This window comes from Atta cephalotes (assembly GCF_000143395.1).
Source record: "Atta cephalotes unplaced genomic scaffold scaffold00009, whole genome shotgun sequence".
In the NCBI taxonomy this organism is placed as follows: Eukaryota; Metazoa; Arthropoda; class Insecta; order Hymenoptera; family Formicidae; genus Atta; species Atta cephalotes.
The window spans coordinates 3,718,649-3,740,963 of record NW_012130073.1 but is presented as its reverse complement, the minus strand read 5'-3'; the positions used below and the strand labels follow the sequence as shown (position 1 = coordinate 3,740,963).

Sequence of the window (22,315 nt, the reverse complement as noted above, 5' to 3'; positions counted from 1 at the left end):
ACGTACGATTTACTTTTAAAATTTCTATGACATAATATTACATCCGATTTAAAAAAAATTAAAACGATTGATTAATAATTGTTTAATTAATTATAGTAACTTTTGCTGAACACTTAATAAGTAAAAATTATTAATGCAACTAATCATTTTGATCTTTTTGAAAATCGAATGTAATATCATAGAAATTTGAGAAATGAATCATAGAAGAAATTGTCTCTTAAATTGTTTGATAAAAATCATTTTTCTAAAAGCGAGAGTAAATCGAAATATTCCCAAACTTCTAAAAATGTTTATAGAACATTTTAAGAATGTACGAATATTTTTAAAATTCATATACGTTCTATTAATGTCGTCTGCTATCTGGGTGTATCTGAAAATTGATAAAATGTTCAGCTTAAATACATGAAATAAATCCACGTCTAAACAATATAATGACTTTATAACGATTTTTTGCTTCATAAAAATTAACGGTACTTATTGCACCGTTATTCTTATTTGTATGCTACTCGGGGATACGTATTATATACACATTCCTCGAGCTCATATGGCTTCACCCGGGCTATTTTCTTACTTATTAATTTTCCTTTCCGTAAATGCGATTATCCTCCGAGAGGTTATTTACAGCGAGACGTGCCGGCGGGTACAAGAAAATAAAGTAACAGTTACCGTACACCCCGTATATCCCCGAATAGTTAAGGATTTTAACGCCATCGTGGTGATTACAATTTTATTTATCCCCGCTCGTAAGCGTATCTCCTGTGTAATTATTTCCAATTGAAGCGTACTTCAATAATTACTGCAGTGATCAAATAGAAGTTATTTTATTGCGGCTTCACTTTTCCCAAGCGCATTTTCTACGAATACAGTAAAAGTGTTTCCCATGTCAATTGTCATGCTCCTCCATTGCGGATCCAGCCATTCATTAATTACCGATCGAAAACGGACTTTTTCTCGCTTTATCATCGCAAGTCACACTGATCGGCAGTAAGGCTATCCTGGCGTTCGATTATGGCGAAGTCGTTCGTTTATTTTTCCGCCGGCGTATCGGGAGAAAGCCGACCACTCGCGCTCGCGCTTGCCCGCGACGACGAACGTGGATTATGTCGTAACGTCGTGGCACAGTGCAATATTGTTTATGAAAAAGAACCCACAAACGGGCAAGCACGTGCTGTCTGTCGATGCTACTGTCGCGGTTGCTGCTGCACGTTATGTTGCACCAAACCGCCGAGAAAATGGGCCGGTCGCGCGGGCCGCTTGATTACGAAACTTTTTTAATTATGTAACAACGAAGTTTGCGCGCGGCGAAAATTCTTACGCATATTGCGGTATTGCTGGCCCGTTCAGAAAACATATGAGATACCCTGTGGTTCTTGTAGAAATCGAGGGAATCGATATAAATTGAATAATCATGATGAACGTTGGAACTGTTAGAAGATCGATTGAGATATCGATGATTTCTAACGTCTTAATAGTTTGTTCTTTTTCGAAGAATTCTACACAGCATGAAATATTTATATGACTCATTTTTTAAAAAATTGTTCAATAAAATATTTCAAAAATATTTTGTAAGTATTTTTAAAATATTTTACAAAAATATTTTATAAATATTACAAAATATTATATAAATATTGCAAAAAAAAGAATATTTTAAAAACTTTGATTTCTTAGCATAATATTTGTATTTCAAAAATATTTCACGAAAAATTTCTGAATATTTTAAATCCTGCAATGAAATATTTTGGAAATAGTTCTAAAATGGGATGAGTTTTTCATCGATTCATCGATTGATCAATCGATGAATTAAAAAACTCACCCATATTTCATGCGATATGGGATACGTTTTGAACTAATATACAATAACAAAATAAGTTGATGTAAAATAAACTATGTTATTGCAATTATTAACAACATTCTTCGAAAAGAATAGATTCTTTCGCTTTGTAAGAGGAAGAGTGAAACTGTGCGCCGCGATGTTTTAAGCCATAGAATCAAATTATGAATAAATGGAATTGGAAAAAAAAGGTCGAATTTCATTAAGAGAAGCTGTAAAGGCGTGTCGCGTCTAACGCGCTTCTCACGTAAATTAAATTCACTTTCAAACGTGTGTACAATCGCCTCGCGGAATCCACCGATTGAAAGTGAACGTGGACGCATTAGAACGCATTGGACGGAGGCGATGAATTACACAGGTAAAAAGAGACGGGGAGAGAGAGAGAGAGAGAGAGAGAGAGAGAGAGAGAACGGTCGATTGGGATACCATTCGAGGTTACGGAAAACTTATTCCGCCTAATCGATGAAGTAGTGTCGACTGTATGAGATGAGAATGTTTGATTTAGATAAATTTACAATAAAAACGCAACGAATGCGAATGCTATCGTGATTCGATTGAAAGTTAAGGCGTTCAAGAAATGTTTTATTCTATAAATCGATGAAGCTATTATATCAGTTCAAAATTTTCTCAGACAGACGGCGAGAAACTACAATAATTAATGTATTAACATACATGAGAAATAGAAGAGGGGATTACAAATTAGCTAATTAATTAAATAATTAAATAATTATTTCGCTCTATTATTTACCTACTTACATATCTTGTCAGAGTTCTTTTTCGAACGAAAACTTTTTTTCTCGCAGTTGCATTGCAGGATATGATTTATTTCCTGCTGGTAAAACGAATAAATTACAGTAAGACCGACGAAAGTTTTCAGCGGGAATAAGATTCAAGGAGCGAGCGTGCGTACTCGATGCGTACGTGTCGTTGTGATGTGTGTGGAGGATGCATGCGTGTGCGGCGACCGAGTATACGTCTTTAAGCCGAACAAACTCTCTTCTCGTTATACTCGCGATTCCCGACGAGATTAGAAATTCGTGACTTCGCTGGAACGATATTCGCTCAACTACTTGAGTTGGAAAACATTACGCAAAGAAAATTGCGTTATCGCGCGCTATTTTGAGTGGAATTTCGCGCGACCCTTTCGATTTCGCGCCGACTCGTTCGAGCGGAAACGTATTCATGGAGAGTGATCGGACATGGCAAAATTCAGTGATAAAACCAGTTTGCTCTCGTTGTCATTGCTATCGAGATGCAAAAAACGACGAGACGGGGCAGGAAGGCGCACAGGATGCGACAAGTAGCGAAAGTCCTGTCTTTATTGCAGTCTTCAAAGCGACTCGCTTTAATGCTCCTCATTTTTATAGATCCTTTTCTCTATTCACTCAGATGAATCTGAACCATCAGCCGCACATTATTTATACTTTGTGGCAGTTTATTATGCACTTTATTTGTATAACTGATAAATAATGAAGGTGCATTTTTAGAGTAATGAATACCTCGAAACTTTTTTTTTAAAGCTATCTCAGACGTGCATGAACTGTCGCAAGAGAACAATGATATTTTGACTGCAGGCTGGAGTTGAGAGCTCCTTCCAAATAAATACTGTAATTAGGGTCGGTGAGGTAACAAATTTCATTAAATTCGACGAAATGTCGTGGCGCTTCGCTTTCTTTGCTTTCGAGGAGCGCACAAGTATCCAATATAACGCTGGAAATTAATAAAACATATAGGTACATAGCGTTTCACTATAGGATAGGTACAAACGTTTTGTACAAACAACGTTTAACGTTATGAAAATTTCGCAAAATCAAGCGAGAGCCTTACTCCGAAATAAAAAAAATTAAAATCCGTATTTTTCAGAACCATTTCGGTCTTCTCGATTACGCAGCTCCAGCGAGAATGGAGAACGTAATTCGGAGCGCACAAACAGATGAAAAGGCAATCAAACCTGTCTCTCTCGGCTCCGCTCGTTTTTCGCTAATCCCTCATGAAACCCACCGTCCTCACATCGACTGGCACTTGAAATGCAAATTCACAAAATACCGTACGATTACGAATGAGAGCACCTCGTCGAACGAAACTAACAGTGACGTGCGCCCGGAAAATGCCCGCCGTGCGATTTTTCGGTGGGACCGCGAAGACGAGACGACGAATTTTTCGAGCGGGTGCAGGGCGAGATCGCGTCCGGTCCGGTCAGAAGACTGCGCGATGGAAGTGGAAAAGCCACCAGCAGGAGCGTTGCGCTCCGACCACCATCGTCAGGTTGAGAGCTTTCTACGACCGACGATGAGGCTGGAGGAGGGAGTCGAGCGGTGCATTGGCGTCTTCGGGGCCTGACCGGGCATAGGCGTAATTCCACTGGAAGCTTAAAGACCTAGAGACTGGGAGAGAAAGGCATGAGAGAGACTTGGCGAGCAGGCACGGCACGTAGAAAGACACCTGCGTCGCCACCTGACAGAACGAGACGCTCTCGTGCTCGTAGCCCAGGTTCGATATCGATGCTGTTAAGGTCATTGCTGCGTGCGGCAGCACGCAATCGTGATATTTGCTTTCAGCCTGCAATAGTCATCAGATCGATCCACAGCTATACTTTGCAATGAACCACCCAGACGTGTAATTACAACGAGACTGACATATGTGAATGATTATATATAGTCGCGATTTGTTTGATTTCAATTGATAATTCTTGACAATTATGGGTGGCGCGTTAGGTATTGCTGGTGCTCGAGCTTCGTGGACGATCCAATCGCGATTAGATGACAGATAGAAGTGGATGAAATCGATTAAATGAATAGTTAAATTTTTATGGCATTTGTATTCGACACCTATTGTCACATTTGCTTTGTGTTGTATTTAAAGAATAGGGAAAGGTCATTCTATCAAAGGTCTCTCATTGCCTTCAGGGTATTCAATATCCGTCGCCAGTCCCTTCGTCATCTGTCACTGACCTGAAATCTAGCGTGCATACCACGAAGGATACGTATGAGAGATCAATCAGAAGAGCCGAGTGAAAGTGGAACGTCGGGCGTTAATATCTTGACAAAGGATGCTGGGAATAGTCGTAGGCGACACGTATGCCTCGGGGATGTTTCCAAGCAGTAATGATTCTGCGCGTCGCGACATCGCGGCAAATCCTGATGAAATGTAGGAAGCTGGTTTTCCTCCGTGGCGAATCTTTCGTAATCCTCCCCCCTATACGGAGACATCACGTACGATCATCATCGAGTTTTCAATAAATTACCTTCAGGGTCGCGGATCAAGTGGATAGCATTGCCGATGTTAAAGGGAGTAACCGGATCTCCAGGCGACAATCGCGCGATTAAACCGTTAATGTCATTAAACACGCAGAATTTGCATGCTACTTATTGACGAATGACATTTAAAGAAAATAGCAATATGTCATCTACAATACAGGTGTGAAGATTTCCTCAGGAACGTAATAACCGTTATAAAGTGGTTGTATGTAAGAATTGTTATATTCTCGACATTACAGGCAAAAGATTCATTGCATTTGTATTATAATACACAAAGTATAATCGATAATTTATCTTGTTAATTTATCTTGAAATACTTATATTCAGATAGTGTACATATGATTTATTCTAATTAAAGGGGAAAAAATTCTGATACTTTAATGTTTACAGTTTCTCATCTTTTAAAGATAAACTAGAAATGAAATTTCTATAAATTTTGCTGTCAACCGAGCAGATATAATTGCCTTAGTTGCTAATTACTAGAATCAAATAAATTACGAACACTGAGCTGACTTCAATCTGTGAAGTTTCTTCTTGAAAGATTTAGAAATTTCATCAATAATTTGCGAAGCCGAACGAAAATTCTGTTCGCTACAGAAAGGAATGTCTCCTGTCACAAGTTTGTACGAAGTCCATGCTTTCTTGGCCACTTGAGAAATCAAAGAGTTCTTTCTTCCTCTATCACTGGCCACCAAGGACGATGCTTCTCATTCTTCGTTTTTTCCATTTTCCTCTTTTTGTTCGAATTACGATTCGCTACTATACTTATTTGCAATCATAGGCTTTCTTCGCGCGGAAGGTCAAAGTACATAAAATCAGGTTTGGTGTTTTTTGTATCGCTTGTGGAAAGGTTGTTGTCCTTAATGATTTTTATAATTTAATTTGATTTATTTAATACGAGAGCACACTATCTTCGACAAACATAACTGCGCGCTTTCCACGCTCCAATTATCTTACATTGATATAAATCTTGTTGCATCCTATTGAATTTTAATTTAATATTTTAATTTATAATTTTCCGATCTTCTCAGTTTATATCAGAGTACAACCGACCGGAGACATCGCAAATAGTGCATTAAAAATAGAAGTCGATCAATTCTCCTGTCACTTTTACTACCGCCGACGTTAAGATCTCTTGCATTTAACGGAATAATAGTCTTTGATCGCGTTATCCTTGGGATTTTATGTAAAAATGCATTTTTATGCGGAAGAATCTGTAATCAAATCTAATGAATCGATGACAATAAAAGCTACATTGACAATTTAATAATTTAATGATCTTCAGAAATATTCGAATAAAATGATTGCGTGATGAGCTGTAAAATCAAGCATATTCCTGGATCAAGAGGTTGAAATTACGAAAGATGCTAAAACGCTATGGGTGTTCCGAGTAATGAGATACGCAAACAGTAAACATAAAATTGTAACATCGGTACTAGTGTCTAAGAGAGAAAGATAGAGAAAAGGGTGGGGTTCGGCTGGTCAGCCACAACGAGCTCTCACTTTCTATTGTCCAATCATGCCAAGAAATTGTTGGACATGAGTTTAATTTAACGCTCTTGTCGCAGACAGCAGAGTTTCTTCGGTCGCGACAATTTTTCAATTAATTCCTCTGTTAGAAGAAATTTGTATTTTTTAATTTACGATTTTTTTTTGCAATATATATTTTGATGAACACTTTTCGGAAATTTCATGCAAAATATAGCACTAGAAACATATTAAAAACGAAACTTTTTTAATTTCGTGAAAATATAATCTTTCAATTTAGAATCACAAAAAAAATGTTAATCTTTTTCGCAAACTCTATTTTATTTAACAGCGATAAATAAAACAGACATCTCTGTTACTTTCCTGCATCGGCAAACTAGGGATTCGCGTATTACTTTCACCTTCCTTTACATGAGTCGAGTTATAATTTCAATGGTGTTACGCGTTCGCGAGAAAAGCTTATATATAAAAAAGTTTATTAATATACATACAATTATTTATAAAAAATATAGGAGTTGTTAGATTTTATTTCCATTCACATCTCTGTAAAGTTCATCGTTGTTGCCGTAAAGTCTCGGTGAATCATTACAATCGACCTGCAATATTAATATTAATTAAAAGAGAATCGAAATTAGTTCAAGATAATTGTATGCATTTATAAATTCCATATATATTAAATGGTTTAAATACCTTAAACCACCAGTCACAAACGCGAGTAGTTTGACTAAACACTGTACCATTCGGGCAAAGGAAACTGAACTGACGTCCATTTGGCAAGCACCAATGCCACACCTTGAATATAAAAATAAAAAAAATAAAATATTAATCTTATATTATATTTTTAAAAATTATTATCTCACAATAAATTTTCCAATTTAATTTTACAACTTAACTCAAGTGCTTCTCCAATATTTTAAAATAAATAAAGCATAAATTTATGTTTTTCTCTAAATAATATTCGACTAATATTTTGTATATTCTTATAAAATAATCTGCAGGTTATTTGTTTAAAATATTTTAATTTTCTTCTTTAATGGATATTTTAAAGAAATCAACGGAATCTTATTAAGTATATGAAACCGCATTTAAATAATCTGGAAATATTGAAATGAGAGTTTATTCGGTGACCATATGGACGCACCTGACATCTGGCCTCGGGATCAGCATAGTATCCAGGTAACTTTCCTCCACAGGTAAACGCAAGTCCGAACGGCACCGAATTGTAAATTGGATAGTCTACGCCAGGTGTGTAACCATCCACTTGCTGCAACGCATAAATAATTATGTATATTATACATAGATAACTATCGTTTTTCAACAGATGTTACCAATTCGCTCACAAATCGGTTCCCTTGGTAAAATGAATCCTTTCTTGTAATGATTTATTACGAGTTTTCGAAGTGATTACATAATTATTACACACTGTATGTGGGACATTCTAATTTGCATTGTAAATCTCGGCGATTGCATAAAAACAATTAGCAAAAACAGTGGAACTTGGAGGAGCATACTATGAGTTACTGTTATTGTTCTGTTGGAACAATAACAATACGTTTCGACATATATCATCTCGACAATAGAATATGGAATGAATGTGGATATATATATATATATATATACCATATATATTGCAAATCGGACTTCCTCTCTCTTTAATGCGAGCACATATATTTGGCCTTAATTAACTTATATCAATAAATTTCATAATTCATTTCTTTATATTAATTATTGCATGCAAAGAAACGCTGCGATTATATGAAAGTATCCTTTTAATTATGTTCTAAATTATAAAAATTGCTCATTTATTTTATATTATTTGTAAATAAATTATTATTTTTTCAATCATTTTAATTAATTAAACTATTAAAATATATTAGAACAACATTGAAATTATCAATTTTTTTCAACGTTAAATTAATTGATATTATTTAACAACATTAGTACATCAATGCTTTCCGATCCTTTATTTTGAGACTAGAAATAGAACGTGATGAGAATTGTTTTCGTAAGTGGCCATCAGTCAAAATGAGAAAAAATAAAGAAGCAGTTGCGACACAACGCATCGACTCGAAACCGTTCAGTGCGTACACGTGCCAATGTTTGACCGGAAGTCAGGTTACATTGTTCCTCCCTAACGGATGCACATCTCCATGGCTTTGTATACGATCTCTTGTTTACGATTTCACGTGTACGTATGCAGATGTATGATCTTTTCCTTCTCCACGCGCCGAATCTAACTGGTGACTCCAATGCGTGGTAAGAAAGCCGACACCGAAAAGGTGATTCACCTAGTTACGTTGCACTTTTACTTCCAAGGAATGACATGTGTCAAAGTTTAAGCAAATCCATCATGCATACATACATAGTAAGAAACTTTTTTATTTTTGTTAAAATTGGTCCTTGTTAAAATTTTTATGTTAAATTTTTAGCCTGAATGTTAATTTAATATAACGTGATATATATATATATATATATATATATATATATATATATATGTGTGTATATAGTATACAATAAATATTAATAATGTGATATTTGAATATTTTGTTTTCATTATTTAATATTTAACTTTTCTTGGTAATAAAATAACAATTCCAGCTAGTGTCCAAATAATATAAAAAACTAATGTAATTTTAAAACAAAATTCTAAGATGAATAAAAGATGAATATATATATTAATTTAATATATTATAAATGTTAATTTTATTGAAGAAATAAGCTTCCACAATTTATTTCCAAATTATTATCAAAATGTTACATTTTTAACATTAATTTTAACATAATGTCTGTATTATTTTCTAATAATTTTCTAATAATTTTCTTATATATTCATCTTGTGTTAAAATGACAAAAAAATTAAAGTATACACATAAAATATAAATTTTACATAAATTTTGTAATCGTCATCGTTTATTCAAGGAAAATGTAACTATAAACATAATAAAATTATTTTATAATATAATTCAAAGAAGAAGATAATTTGATAGACTAAATATATTCCGATATACATATATGTATAAAAAAAATTATGAATGAATTTTATGTGTACAAAAAATGAATTATTACAGAATAATGTGGTGAAAGATGCATTAGTCGAAGCAGGATAATGCAGACATTGCATAAATTAATTAAGTGTCTTATCTTTCCGTTTGTTAGCTTCGTGGCATTGAAGCTGCGTTTTATTTCTCGGCTTATTATTCTCTATCCCGATTTTCATCGGTTTCGCGTTCATCATTTCCGGTGAAATATGTCTTCTAGCTGCTAATTGCACGATCGGACGCGACGATTCCAAATGTTTATGCATTGTTTTCTTTTCTTCATTAAAATTAATTAATATAATATTTTGTAATATTTTATAATATTTTATTATATAAATGTAAATATTTTTTAATATTATATAATGTTGAATATTTTTAAATTAAAATAAGAAAAACGCAACGCGGCTAATTAATCATGTTAGTTTTCTTTTTAGAGATTTCTTACGTTTGTAATGTAATATCGAAATCATGACACGTTTATTTTTTGGCATTCTGGAATTATTCATGAATTACACTTAGAATTTAAATTGATTCAGAATAGACTTCGTCTAACTAGGCGCTTCGTATGCGGACGAGAGAACATGTTCGTGTAAGATGGTTAATTAATTACTTCATGTTACTACCTTAAGAGAAAGATGATGCGTGCAGGTACGGTTCACTCGCTGTTATTGTTACGCGATACATCGTGAGAAGCGACGATGAAAATGATAATTTTAATATATCGTGCTAGATTTTGTAAAAATGAAGTATTTACGAAATATTTCTCCCACCATCACATCATACATATTGCGCAATCGTTATGCAACGAAGACAATTTTTCTGATTGATTCATAAACTTTTTTTAACAACTACAGTATTATTTATAAGTTTTGAGAAACGATTTGTGAGAAGATCGGAAGACTATCACGAATTTTAACTTACCGCCATTGTTTCATAGAGTAAAACCGCGCCAAAAAGCAAAAGAGCACAGATGATTATCTGGTACCTCGAAATCATCTAGAGAATTGAAAATTTAATTACTATAATATTGATAAATTAATTAATTGAAAGTATATAAAAATATTTTTGTAGAAATAAAATTAAATTTACAAATATTCATTTTGTTAATTTTATTATTATATAATTTTAAAGTGTTTTATGCAAATTATTTTTGAGTATTGAAAAATAATAAAAATTAGTAAAAAAAAAGATAGAGGATTAAGTGATGTTCTTGCCTTTCCGAAAAATCTGATCCCCTTAGTCCGCAGTGTCGTAGTGCGTGGTGATCATTTATCTTTCCGTGTTCTCTGTCTTTTTAGTTTGTCGTGTACCGCACTTATTCGATTTGCTTTAAGTTCGTAAGGCGATGCTACTTCCAAAGTATCTTTCTTAAAGGATTGTTCTACGAGGTGGTGGTATATATATGGCTTTAGACATCAGTTAGACAAAAGGGGGGATTCTTGAGAGTCTCTCTTTCTTGGGGCTCCCACATCAGACGAACGGAGAAAGAGAAGATCCCAGGGCGGTGGAAGGAGGGATGTTCTTCTGTGGTGCAGCAGATTCTTCTCTTATGCAATCGTCTTGTGCTCTAACACCCGTGAAAATATTCGTAATCGTCGTACTTGAACCATTGATACTCTGCTCTTCTTTCTGTCTCCCTAAAAATAGAAGAATAGTTGTAACTATCCATTTATTTTTTATCTCTTATTTCTTATTTATTTTACATCAGAATCTTTATAGAAATTTATCAAACTTTCATAAAATTTTATTTAGAGCTTAATTTTTTTATCGTGTAAAAGAAGAAGAAACTTTTAGCTGAAATTCTTTTTTTGTTGTACCATCTCATGAACATATTAAGTCCATTTAAAGAGTTTAAGTTAATTTGAAAAAGATTCTTTATCACTCGATCAAGATACGCTGAATGAATTAGCTACTTTTACTTGGGAGTTATGTGTCTAATTATTCTGGCAACTGTTAGAATTGCAAATGACTAAGGAAAATGTTTAGTTATGCAAATAAAAATATAGTTCTCGCTTAAAGAAAACAAATTAAAATATTGATAAAAAAATCCGCAATTTAATTCGCATCTCCAAGTAGTGAAAACGACTACATTTTTTTATTCTAGTATTATATGAGTACAAATTTTAACAGTAAATTCGATTGCATGCACTTAGTACGTACGTACTGGTGCACATTAAAGTCATTTTACACAAATTAATGTAGAAATATGTGTTTAAAATAAATATAAAAACGGATTAAACTATAAAATTCTCAATACAATTAATTGTACTATTAAAATTATTTAAAATGCTAAAATCTGTTTTACTTTTAAAATATTTGCACTTTATTTTTACACAAATTAAATCAATGTATTACGATTTTAATACGATTAAATATGATAAAAAAGAGACTCATATATTGATTTGCAAATTCTTGTTTTTGTAATGTCAGTATTCAACGCTTTTTTACTTCGCTAGAATGATTGACGTATCATTTTGTTACATAAGCGTCAAATATTCTTAGCTCGTGCGATCGTATCGTTAATTACTGTTTTGTGCATCTACGCTAAAGAGGGTTGAGATCAACGCGTTGATCTCTTCAATCAGATACAATCCTTTTTCTTTTTTTTTTTAGTTTAGATTTTTCCGCGAAACGGAAATGCTCATCAGCAGATCGGATCCCGAAATGATCGTTCTTATCATACGAGATATATCCAAGGTTGCGTTGTCGCGCAACGCTTGTCCGTCATAACACGATGCAACAAATGTGAATCTACGTCATTCTGTCTCTTATTACTCCTTGAAGTTCTAGTGATGGTACAATGGCGTAATCATCTACATCATTTCTATTTTGGCAACTAACACTTTCACCCCGAATCATAATGACATTATAGTTTCAGTATTGTGATCTGTGCTAATGCTAGTATCTCCTAATAAGATCCTTTAATGACTGTTGGTAGATATTGGTGTGTATGAATTCAAACCATTATTATGATGTAATTACACAATATGAAGAAGACATTTTGAAACTTTTAATTTCGAAAATTCTTCTGGAGGGATTGAATGGCTCGTTGCTTTTTTGATCTGTGGGACAGTGATGACATTTGCGATGATTTCATCGCGCACGGAAAGTGATTGCTTCGGGAAAAAATCTTTATAAAATGAAGACATTAAGAACATGACCTTGTGATATATCATAGAATTAAGAATCGCGAGTCGCACCTTGCGCGAGGTCGAGCTCGTTCATTTGCATTCTACTGCACGCGCGTATCTTCCGCTCCGAACCCCTTCATTTTCGAAACGCGTTTCGTGCCAATTAGCGATGGATAATTGACAGTTGCAAGCTTTTCCAGATTGACATGTAAACTCAGAGGAAAATTAGACATCCGGCGGTTATGGGTCGCTGATCACTCACGTCACGAATTAACTACCATCGTTTTTTCCTTTGAAGCAAAAAAAAACTTCAAGTATTATATTTTAATCATATAATTTCTCATAATCATATAAGTTTAGATTTAAAAAAATTAATTATACTTTTCAATTATTTTAATATTATATAATTATAAATTTAACTACAAGCTTTGTAAAGAGAGCTCTTTTATACATTTTTTACACCCTATAGAGCAATTTTCTGATTACGTTGCGTTACGTTTTGTCGATTATATATTATTAAAACATTACGTTATATACATATACAGATACAATAATAGCATGTATTTGAAGAAAACATCAGGAAACAAATATTAAGAGAGCGCATCCCTTCTCTTATTACGACCGATTTCGCACGGATCATATTGCAGTTCACGTTGCGTGCGGATGCGGAGTGCCAGACCGCGGGCGTAGACTGTTGTTCCTAATTAAATTATCTGTCTACTAATTAGATATCGGAGCGATTACAAAATAAACGTGACAACCGTGGGAAGATCTGTTTATTACTTTTGCGCTCGAACGAGTCTGTGCTGGAAAAATACCGACGTCTCTCGGAAAATGTCTCTCCCGTTCATTGAATAACTTCATTAGCACATTGTTATAATCCTGATTTAAATATTTATGTTGAGGTTATGTTATATTGTTGACCTAAAAACAAAAAAAAATCCAGCAATAAAAGATAAAGCCTATAATGCAAAAAGCGTTTAAGTATAATCTTCTTACAATTAGTAAAAGAATTTGTTCAGCAATCTCTTGGAACTTTTAATCAAGTCTATATGATGATTAATGTTCTATTTCTTTTTAATAATAGTATAATGGAGTATTATCTGCGAGAAATGTAAGAAGTGTTTTAGAGGAACATTTCTCGCGCTATTCGCAGTCCAGTATCTTCGCACGATGCTGTCTGCAGTGTATAATCCCGTGTAATTTCATAACGCCTTGACTTCCGAGCGTCTTCTTTCCTGTCGCCGGATGCCAACAAAGAAGCATGAAAGTTATTCTCACGTTTTTACCACTCGCCGTGCGTCAAATAATATAATTCATCGCGAATCAGTGATAGTTACTGGAAGAGAATCCTGAAAGATGGAGAGATTCCTGAAAGATTTGTTGATCGCCGACGATAAGTCCAATGATACAAGAAATAAGTACTTGTGAATTACAACACGCATGCTATTATTAATTATTTTTAGCTCTCTCTCTCTCTCTCTCTCTCTCGAGATGACTTCGCGGAGAGGCATTGTTTCCATCTATCTGAACCGTTTCATATTAATTATTGGTGTAAATGCTGATTTAATTACGAATCTTACGTATATTTTATTACGTCATATTATGCAATACGATTACGATTGATGTCTGCGTGAAATGAAGGATGGCAGCAAACTGAGAGAGATGCGTAGAGAGAATTACAATAATTTAGACACAACTAAATTTTGTGTCTCGCTATTAAAAGTTTCCGACCATGTTGCGCATCATTTCTGTCGCATGAATTTTATTGTGTTTTTTTACTTATGTAAGTAATAAGGATTATAATTGAAACTAAATGTCGGGAAGTTACTCCGCAACAATGTTAATGAATAATCCATTATTACATTTTATATATTGAAGGCATAAATTATTTAATTACTATTCCAAAAATTGTTATAATTTACAAATGGTCATAAAATTAGTATGTTCTCTGTGCACTGAAAAAAGAGTAGTAGCTACCAAATGTTTAGTAAAATAATGCTAATTAAATATTTAGTTAAAATAACCAAAAGTAATTTTATTTTCCTAAATTTCTTTGGTCATATCGACCAAATTAAATAGTATTATTTCAATAAATATTTAGAAGCTATTATCAAACTTATTCTTTAATTTTTGTAGACATGTAACTACATATTCTGTATGATTATACATTCTGTGATAATTCGAAATCATCTTCCGCGATCTCTAGAAACTGAATCTAAAAAAATTCCACTTCCTCGTCGCGATTAATGTCAGTGGCGTCAGAGCTTATCGCTCGTATCAACTCAAGTTTATTGCAGGTGTAGCAGTCTTATTCAGAGACATTCACATACGTAATATGTGTACGCCTATATCGTGGCTCGTTCCGTTTTATCAGTCAGCGCAATTCCGAACGAACGGCGCGGCATGTTGTCCCACATTTTCAGTCGCACGTACACGACAGTGCATACCGCAGGTGCCTGTCAATCGTTCTCTCCTAGATATTCCGGTCTCGGATTCGTCGTACAGAGTCGCGACGGTCCCCGTTGCATGCGGATGCATCGTTGCCGCATCCGTCATCCTGCCAGACGCGACGATGTTTCCGGAAGCGTGGGCTTTTTCAGCGACCGCCGTCGTCGCTCGTCGCAGGTGCGTCGAACGGTAAGATCGAGATCGACTGACTGCACCTGGGAGGAACGTACATCGAATCTACGTCAATTTAAAACGTGCTGTGCGTACACGCGAATACTTACGTGTATGTGACCTCGTCAATCATGTCAATCATCGCCGAGCGCAGAAAAGTGAAGGTAAATAGTTGAAGGTAATCTGCCGCGTTTTTGAATATTCAATGCTTCCGATCGTTTACGAATCGCGTTGCGAGTTGCAGGATTCCGCACGATCGCTATAGATCAATCTTTTTGTCCGAATGGATTGTGATTTCTCTGATAAAGAGCATCGCGTTTGTGTTTCGTCGCGCGTTGCGACTTGCCGCAACTCGACTTCCATCGAGTCCGACGGCTCGCGACGATCATTGTAATTAACATGGGGCTATTGTTTAAATTAACGATCGATGGTACTGCGCTCGACGTGGCTATCGTAAGTTCTTCGTCCGATAGTTTCGTTCCCGTCTTGCCATGCTTATGCAATTGTAAATTGTACGCATCTATGCGCGTTTGCGCCATCGAACGATAAATCACTCTTATGCCAGTTTCCACAATGTAGATTAACTTTAATCTTGGTTCAACTTACTCTTCGTCTTTTTCTAGTTCTAAAGATTAGAAAAACGACGAAGAGTAAGTTGAACTGAGATTAAAGTTAATCTACGTAGTGGAAATGAACATAAAGAGAATAATTGCGCGTTTCTCATTGAATGTCTAAACAACGATTTGATCCTTAATATCTATGATACATGACATGTCTTTATCGCAGATGACTGTGCAGGGTATGATAAAATGGTTCAATAATTATGACGCACTTCGTATTGCTATTATTTAAAAAATAAATAAGAAAAAATAATCTTTAAATTAATGATTAGTGAATCACGTGTGATTGCAAAATTATAAAGAAGAAGAGTTTAATTTTAATTTAATTTTAATTTTGTACAATTACGTTAAAACTGCTTTTATGAGTAAAATATATCTTTTTATCATAGCTTATCTCTATGATAACTTCTTTATCTAATTCTGTAAGTTTACATTTATGAAACATCATATTTTATCGCAATGTTTTACAGACTGTAGAAAAATAGTTTTAATTGCAAAAATGAAGAAGCATAAAGGAGATAAATGGAAAATCGATAAATTTTCCATTTGAGTTATTTATTGCCATCTGAATTATTCGTTGCACATTGTATGAGTATCGACGAAATGAAGCAAATAAAAAACACTAGATAGTTTTCATCGGGCACCATATGGAACTTTTTGCGTGCATAATTTCTTCTACCATTGGATTTTACCGGCTTATTTTATCAGAAATCTTGATATATTGGAATTAAAAAGACATATGCTTGCTATATTTTTTTTGGGAATTCGTACTAAAATGATTTAATCATGGCACGACATTATATCGTCAGGTTTTTCCTCAACGAATTCAATCCGCTTTGAATTCTATGAGTACGTATGCGTGGCACGCATCGTTAGAACTCCTTCGTGACACAACCGTAATAACTTCCGGTCAGACATCCAGCGGCGCTCGTTTCCGGTTCCCACCCTACCACGTGCATGAAAAGGAGAATTGGTTGATTTTGCGTTGTCAGATGTAATCATCGGCCAAATAAAACGTCGTATAAATTTCCGCGGCGTTTGCAACTTTTTTTCTTTCAACGAGCACGAATATCGACGAGCATGTACGGTTATTGACATCCAATGTGTTGCCAGCAGCGTAATTGTTTGCGCCATCAGAATATTTTTTTTTAATATTTCTCTTTATTATCTTTTATTATATAAAAGGCCGAGATTCTGCAAGGTATAGTCGAGGAGACTAACGGAAATCTAGGAAACCGTAATAATGAGCAGCGATTCCATTTCATCTGCTAACGCTACCGTTATCGAGCATCCCGAACCTTCTCTTCTTGCTGCTCACGCACATGCACATGGGTGCTAATTAATTTTATCGAGGTGTCTTCTAATTTCTCGATGGTATGCACGATAATAATTTAACATACAAATACGTCTGTTTTACGCGATGGCGATTCCGTCGTGTCGATAAAACATATTTGTGCGTAAAGTGGAAAAGCTTGTTTTAGAAGATATTATTTTTACAAGACACCCGTTAAGTATAGTTAAGTTGCTCGCGTTAACAGTTCTGCTATTGTACGCGGGTGTAACATGACGACAGGTGTACAGCTATGTAAAGGGCGTCCTATAAAATTTCCTCTTTCTCTTTTGCATACTATTTGTTGCGTTTAGATTTTTTTTTTTTCTAAAACTTGTTAAAAATATTCTGCAGTGCACGAATAAAGTGCACGTAAAATGTAATGTATGTTTGAATAGCAATTTCCTTAACAGAACTATTTTTAATTTAATATTTATTTAATATATATTTTTGATACATTTGACGGATAATTAAAATATTTTAATAAAAAAGCAATATAAGAAGACATTATTATATATGTATTATAAAAAAGAATAAGATTATTTATTCAAAACATTTTTTAATACAGTGATTTATATAATTTATATAATTTTTATAACATTAAATCTGTATTTTCCCATGTTGAGATCGAAATTTTTATTACGCATTTTCAAAATAATGCTCGCGGGTGTAAACGTGAACAACAGAAACACACCTGTAACCGACGGAATACATTAATGAATTCTTCCTCACCTGACTATCGGTCACTTGACTCATTTCCTGTGGATTGAAAGAACCCCCGGTACGTTTAAAATCGCCGATACAATTGCATCCCGCGCATCCGCTGTCGGGATGTAATCACGGGGACGCGGACAAAAACCCGTCATTGTCGCTACGCGTATTGCAGAGAACAGTGAAAGTTAAAACAGTGAACGTCTGATCGTTGTATAAAATTTTTTTGTACGTTTATTTATTTTTAATATAACAAGGATTGGAGTTTGCGGTACATAAATTAATATACAAAATATTAAAAATTTATGACAAAGTAATTACAAAGAAAGAAAATAAACAAGCAGGTAATTATTATTGTTGAAAGTGGTAATATTGTATAAGAAGAATAAGATCGAAATAAGAGCATAATTTTTATTAGTTCTCTTATATGTCGTAATATGGTAAATAAAGGTTCTGTTCGAGTGATTTTATTATAAATAGCACAAATATACGGTTCGATGCAGTGAAGTAGAAGAAAGGAAAAAAAGGAGGTTTCATGGAACCAACGATGCAAGGTGCAACACGTGCTGCCCGACAGCTGTTTTCCGGTTTAAATTTGGACGTTAAGTCCATTTTTAATTTCGCGCCCGGATGAACTTTCAAATAATAATAATTACAATGTTACACGAGGTGTATCCTCCTTGTCTGCTCTAATTCGCGAGCCATTCATCGAAATGCGCGGTTTATTTATATACGAAAGTCACATTTCAGAGAATGCGAAAATATATAGATCATCAAGAATTGTAGACATCTTCTGTATTCCATTGTTTAAAAATTAATTAGGGCTTTGATACCAGCACGAGAAAGAATAATGCATCTTGATTGGCAAATTATTTGCAGATAGCCTGTTATTTTTCCTCCTTGTAAGAAACGAGAGAAAAAGATAAGAGGAAATCAAGAAAGAGTGGCAAATTTTGCGTTCACCGTCTAGCTATGGAGGACGAGGACTTTGGTTTCGCGAAGAGGACAGACAATGTCTTAAAGAAGGTTTTAATGAATCATACAAAAATACAACTCATAAAGTTGGGCATCTAATCTGTTCTCCACCTAAGATTAGTTCCTTAGGTGTAGAATAGAAAGAATTTTTATAGTATCTCTCATTACAAACAATAATTAACATTTAATATAAATCTACACGAAACCTCAAAGAGATGTATTTTCACATTTTATATGATCTGCTTATAACTATAAATTTTTCAACGTATAAAATAAATAAATAAATTTTTATTAATTGTATTGCTTAAATATTAAAAAAATTAATAAAATAAACAATATATGAATAGTAACAAACAAAGATTTCAGATATTGTTTATATTAAAATATTAATATAAAGCGTATAAAATTCAAACTTGGAGGAGCGTATTGTAGAAAGTAGACTGATGTTTACAACTTGATAAAATGCAATTAGACATCGGAAGTCGTTGGTGGAGGTGGATCAACGACACCAGCGCCTCTGATTGGGGCCGGAAGCGAGGGCCTTCAACGCGCGTCAACCGCCGCTGGCTCAGTCGTGCCCAACACGCCAAACATACCGAACGTGGTGGAGTATCATCTTAAAATCAAGCCTAGATCAACGACAAGGCACTGCCGGTTCGATAACATTCCCGTGAGTAGCATTTTAAGACTCTCTCGTAGAGAATGCAGGTAGAAAAACGCGCTCAGGATTGTTTGTCGCGATAGGATTAATTTGCCGTTTCTATTAGCATTCATTATAAAATATTTGTAGAGTTTGCATTGTAACTTATCCCGTTATTCTACCATTCTTTTATCTTTATTTAAATTCATGATGCATTCGCATTCTTTTGCGTATTCTTATTCGTTAGACATTTTTAATCATTAGTTGATTAGATTAGTTGATCAAAGGATCACTTGTGAATTGTTTTAAATTTTTGATCCTAAAATAATTACATTAGACCTGCGCGTTAAAAAATATAAATTTGAAACAGAGAGACCAGCCTCTAAAAGAGATGAAGAAGGAAAAGGTGTCTTTTGACGATAAGAAGAAAGATCTTGTGTCGAAGTTGTCACGTCTGTCTATCGATAATAATGTTTTTGAAGGCTCTACCGATTTGCCGCAAGTATTTCAGGTACAATTTTCATATTTTTAAATAAAGAAAAAAGTTTGAATTTTTTTTAATATTTACACTTTATTCGTTCCAATTAAATATGAATCATCAGAATATACAATAATATGAGCATTCGTATAATTTATATACATATATTTTTTTTATTCTACATAATATAAAAGCAATATTTAAAAGAAAAACAAAATTTTATGTGAGAATTTTGGAGTGTTAAATTAAAAAATTAATTAATGTTTTTAATATTTAAAATAAAACGAACTAATATTTTTTATTAAAAATGAAAAATCTATTTGTAATTAACTTTTTCACGATTGACATTGTAATCGTTTAAAAGATTATTTTGAAAAAGTTAAAAGGAGATTGCGTAAAATTTCAAAGCTTTGTTCCAAAAATTTTAGCCTTAGGAGGTCCGTTGCGCATTTGAATCTTTTAGATTGACCATTTTCAGGTGAAATATTTGGGATCCCATGATGCAAGAGGCCTCTGGGGCATCAAGCATACAAGAAGACCCGTCGATAATATGGTTTCTGCTGCGAAGGCTTTGCCGACTAATACAATGCTGCCTCTTATCAAGCTAATAGTTTCTCAGGAGGGAGTTGCCTTGCTGCCGCTAGATAAAAGGAAGCAAGATGCCAATTTATCCAGAATGTATCCTATTGAGACGATCTCTTACGGAGTACAGGATCTAGTTTACACTAGAGTCTTTTCCATGATCGTTGTTCGCGAGACGGAGAACTTCAGGAGAATCTCGCCATTCGAATGTCATGGTTTTGTCTGCGAATCGAAATATTATGCCAGGCAATTGACATACGCTCTCGCTGCAGCCTTCGAGGTTTACTCCAAGACCGTAAAGGCTCAGGAAAAGCTGACTGGAGTCAGCGTAAACACCGCCAGGAAGAGATTTGCAATTGACCTAAGGAGCCCCGAGGAAATTGAGGCAGATCTTACGATGGATTCCGAAGCGTAACTTTCGAAATCTAACATTATTTATTAGATTAAGATACAAGTAGATATAAATTTTTTATTAGAGGAGTTTAAAAAAGGAATTCTTTAAAAAGAAATCTACAGGAAAAAGGGATTCTTTAAAAAAAATCTACACGAAAAATATAAAAAAAGAGTTTGAAAGCAATGAGTTCATACAGTATATTTCGAAAACTATTTCGAAATTTGATTTTGTATCTTATATAATGCGATATAAAATAGATTTTTTTATTATATACCTCAAATAATATTTTTTTTTAAAGGACAATGCAGGGTAGAAAGTAGTTTTAGATTTTCAAAAAAGTATCATTTTTGTCACTTTACACAGAGTCATTTACATTTTAATTTTTCAGATATTCTATGATTTTCATACACAGTGTATTGTTTAAAATCGAAATTAGAGAAATACATATTATTATTTTCTACAATGGCACAATTAATCCGGCATAAGAAAAAGAAAATTTAAAGAAAATTTATCTCATTTGCATAAAAAATAAATTAAGATGCATTAGTAAATATATATACTATATACTATATAAATTAAAAAAATTGACAGATAAATTTATGTAAATAGTTGTAGGTACAATCATAATCACTATATCACTATATCAAGTAAATAATTATTTTTTATTAATATCGTGAATGCAGCACGTTTTATATCGAAAAAAGATTTTCCATATCAGAAGAAATATATTTTAGTACACAGTTTTTTTTTTAAAATTATGTACTAAATCTATATATCTGTTATGAATTGGTACGCCAATTCGAAGATGAAAGAAATATTTATCATCAGAATGTTGTTATATGAATATGTGTGTCTTGTATAATTGTTTTATTATTTTATCGGCATTGCGAAAAGTTAAATAGATCTCGGTTATTCGAGGCATGATAGCTAGCTATCCAAAGATATCAAATAGAAAACGACAGAACGCGAGAGATGTGGATGATATTTCCAGCGTCGCGGCACTTATATGATTTCATGAGAATTTTATGATGATTAACAAATCAGATGATGGTTTTGGACCTATTTCTAGCTGTCTTATGTGTGCATGTGTGTCTAGTTTAAGTTTCATTACTCTAAAGCTACGTAATATTATATCATTAGCGGAACTTATATATATATATATATATATATATATATATATATATATATATATATATGTACACAGTAACTATATATATA

General features: G+C 33.9%; 2 protein-coding genes across 2 annotated transcripts; one reads left to right on the top strand and one right to left on the bottom strand.

The window, feature by feature from the left end:
- Window positions 1-7,094: 7,094 nt before the first annotated feature.
- On the bottom strand, window positions 7,095-10,610 carry LOC105627526. Its single transcript, XM_012208807.1, has 4 exons — window positions 10,536-10,610; window positions 7,718-7,840; window positions 7,267-7,368; window positions 7,095-7,172 (listed from the first exon to the last, which is right to left on the bottom strand). Exons 1-4 carry the CDS (start codon window positions 10,608-10,610, stop codon window positions 7,095-7,097), a joined length of 378 nt encoding a protein of 125 aa, XP_012064197.1.
- Window positions 10,611-19,000: 8,390 nt separating this feature from the next.
- Window positions 19,001-21,118, top strand: LOC105627525. Its single transcript, XM_012208806.1, is given in 5 exon segments — window positions 19,001-19,064; window positions 19,067-19,134; window positions 19,476-19,673; window positions 20,014-20,154; window positions 20,600-21,118. Coding segments are annotated over 5 exon segments (990 nt in total).
- Window positions 21,119-22,315: the final 1,197 nt, after the last annotated feature.

Excerpts from the sequence above, each read along its gene's own strand:
- LOC105627526 (XM_012208807.1), bottom strand. The coding sequence starts at position 10,610 with ATGATTTCGAGGTACCAGATAATCATCTGTGCTCTTTTGCTTTTTGGC. Across the intron at positions 7,841-10,535 it reads TACTCTATGAAACAATGGCG|CAAGTGGATGGTTACACACC; the intron begins GTAAGTTAAAAT and ends TATGCGTTGCAG. Across the intron at positions 7,369-7,717 it reads ATCCCGAGGCCAGATGTCAG|GTGTGGCATTGGTGCTTGCC; the intron begins GTGCGTCCATAT and ends TTTATATTCAAG.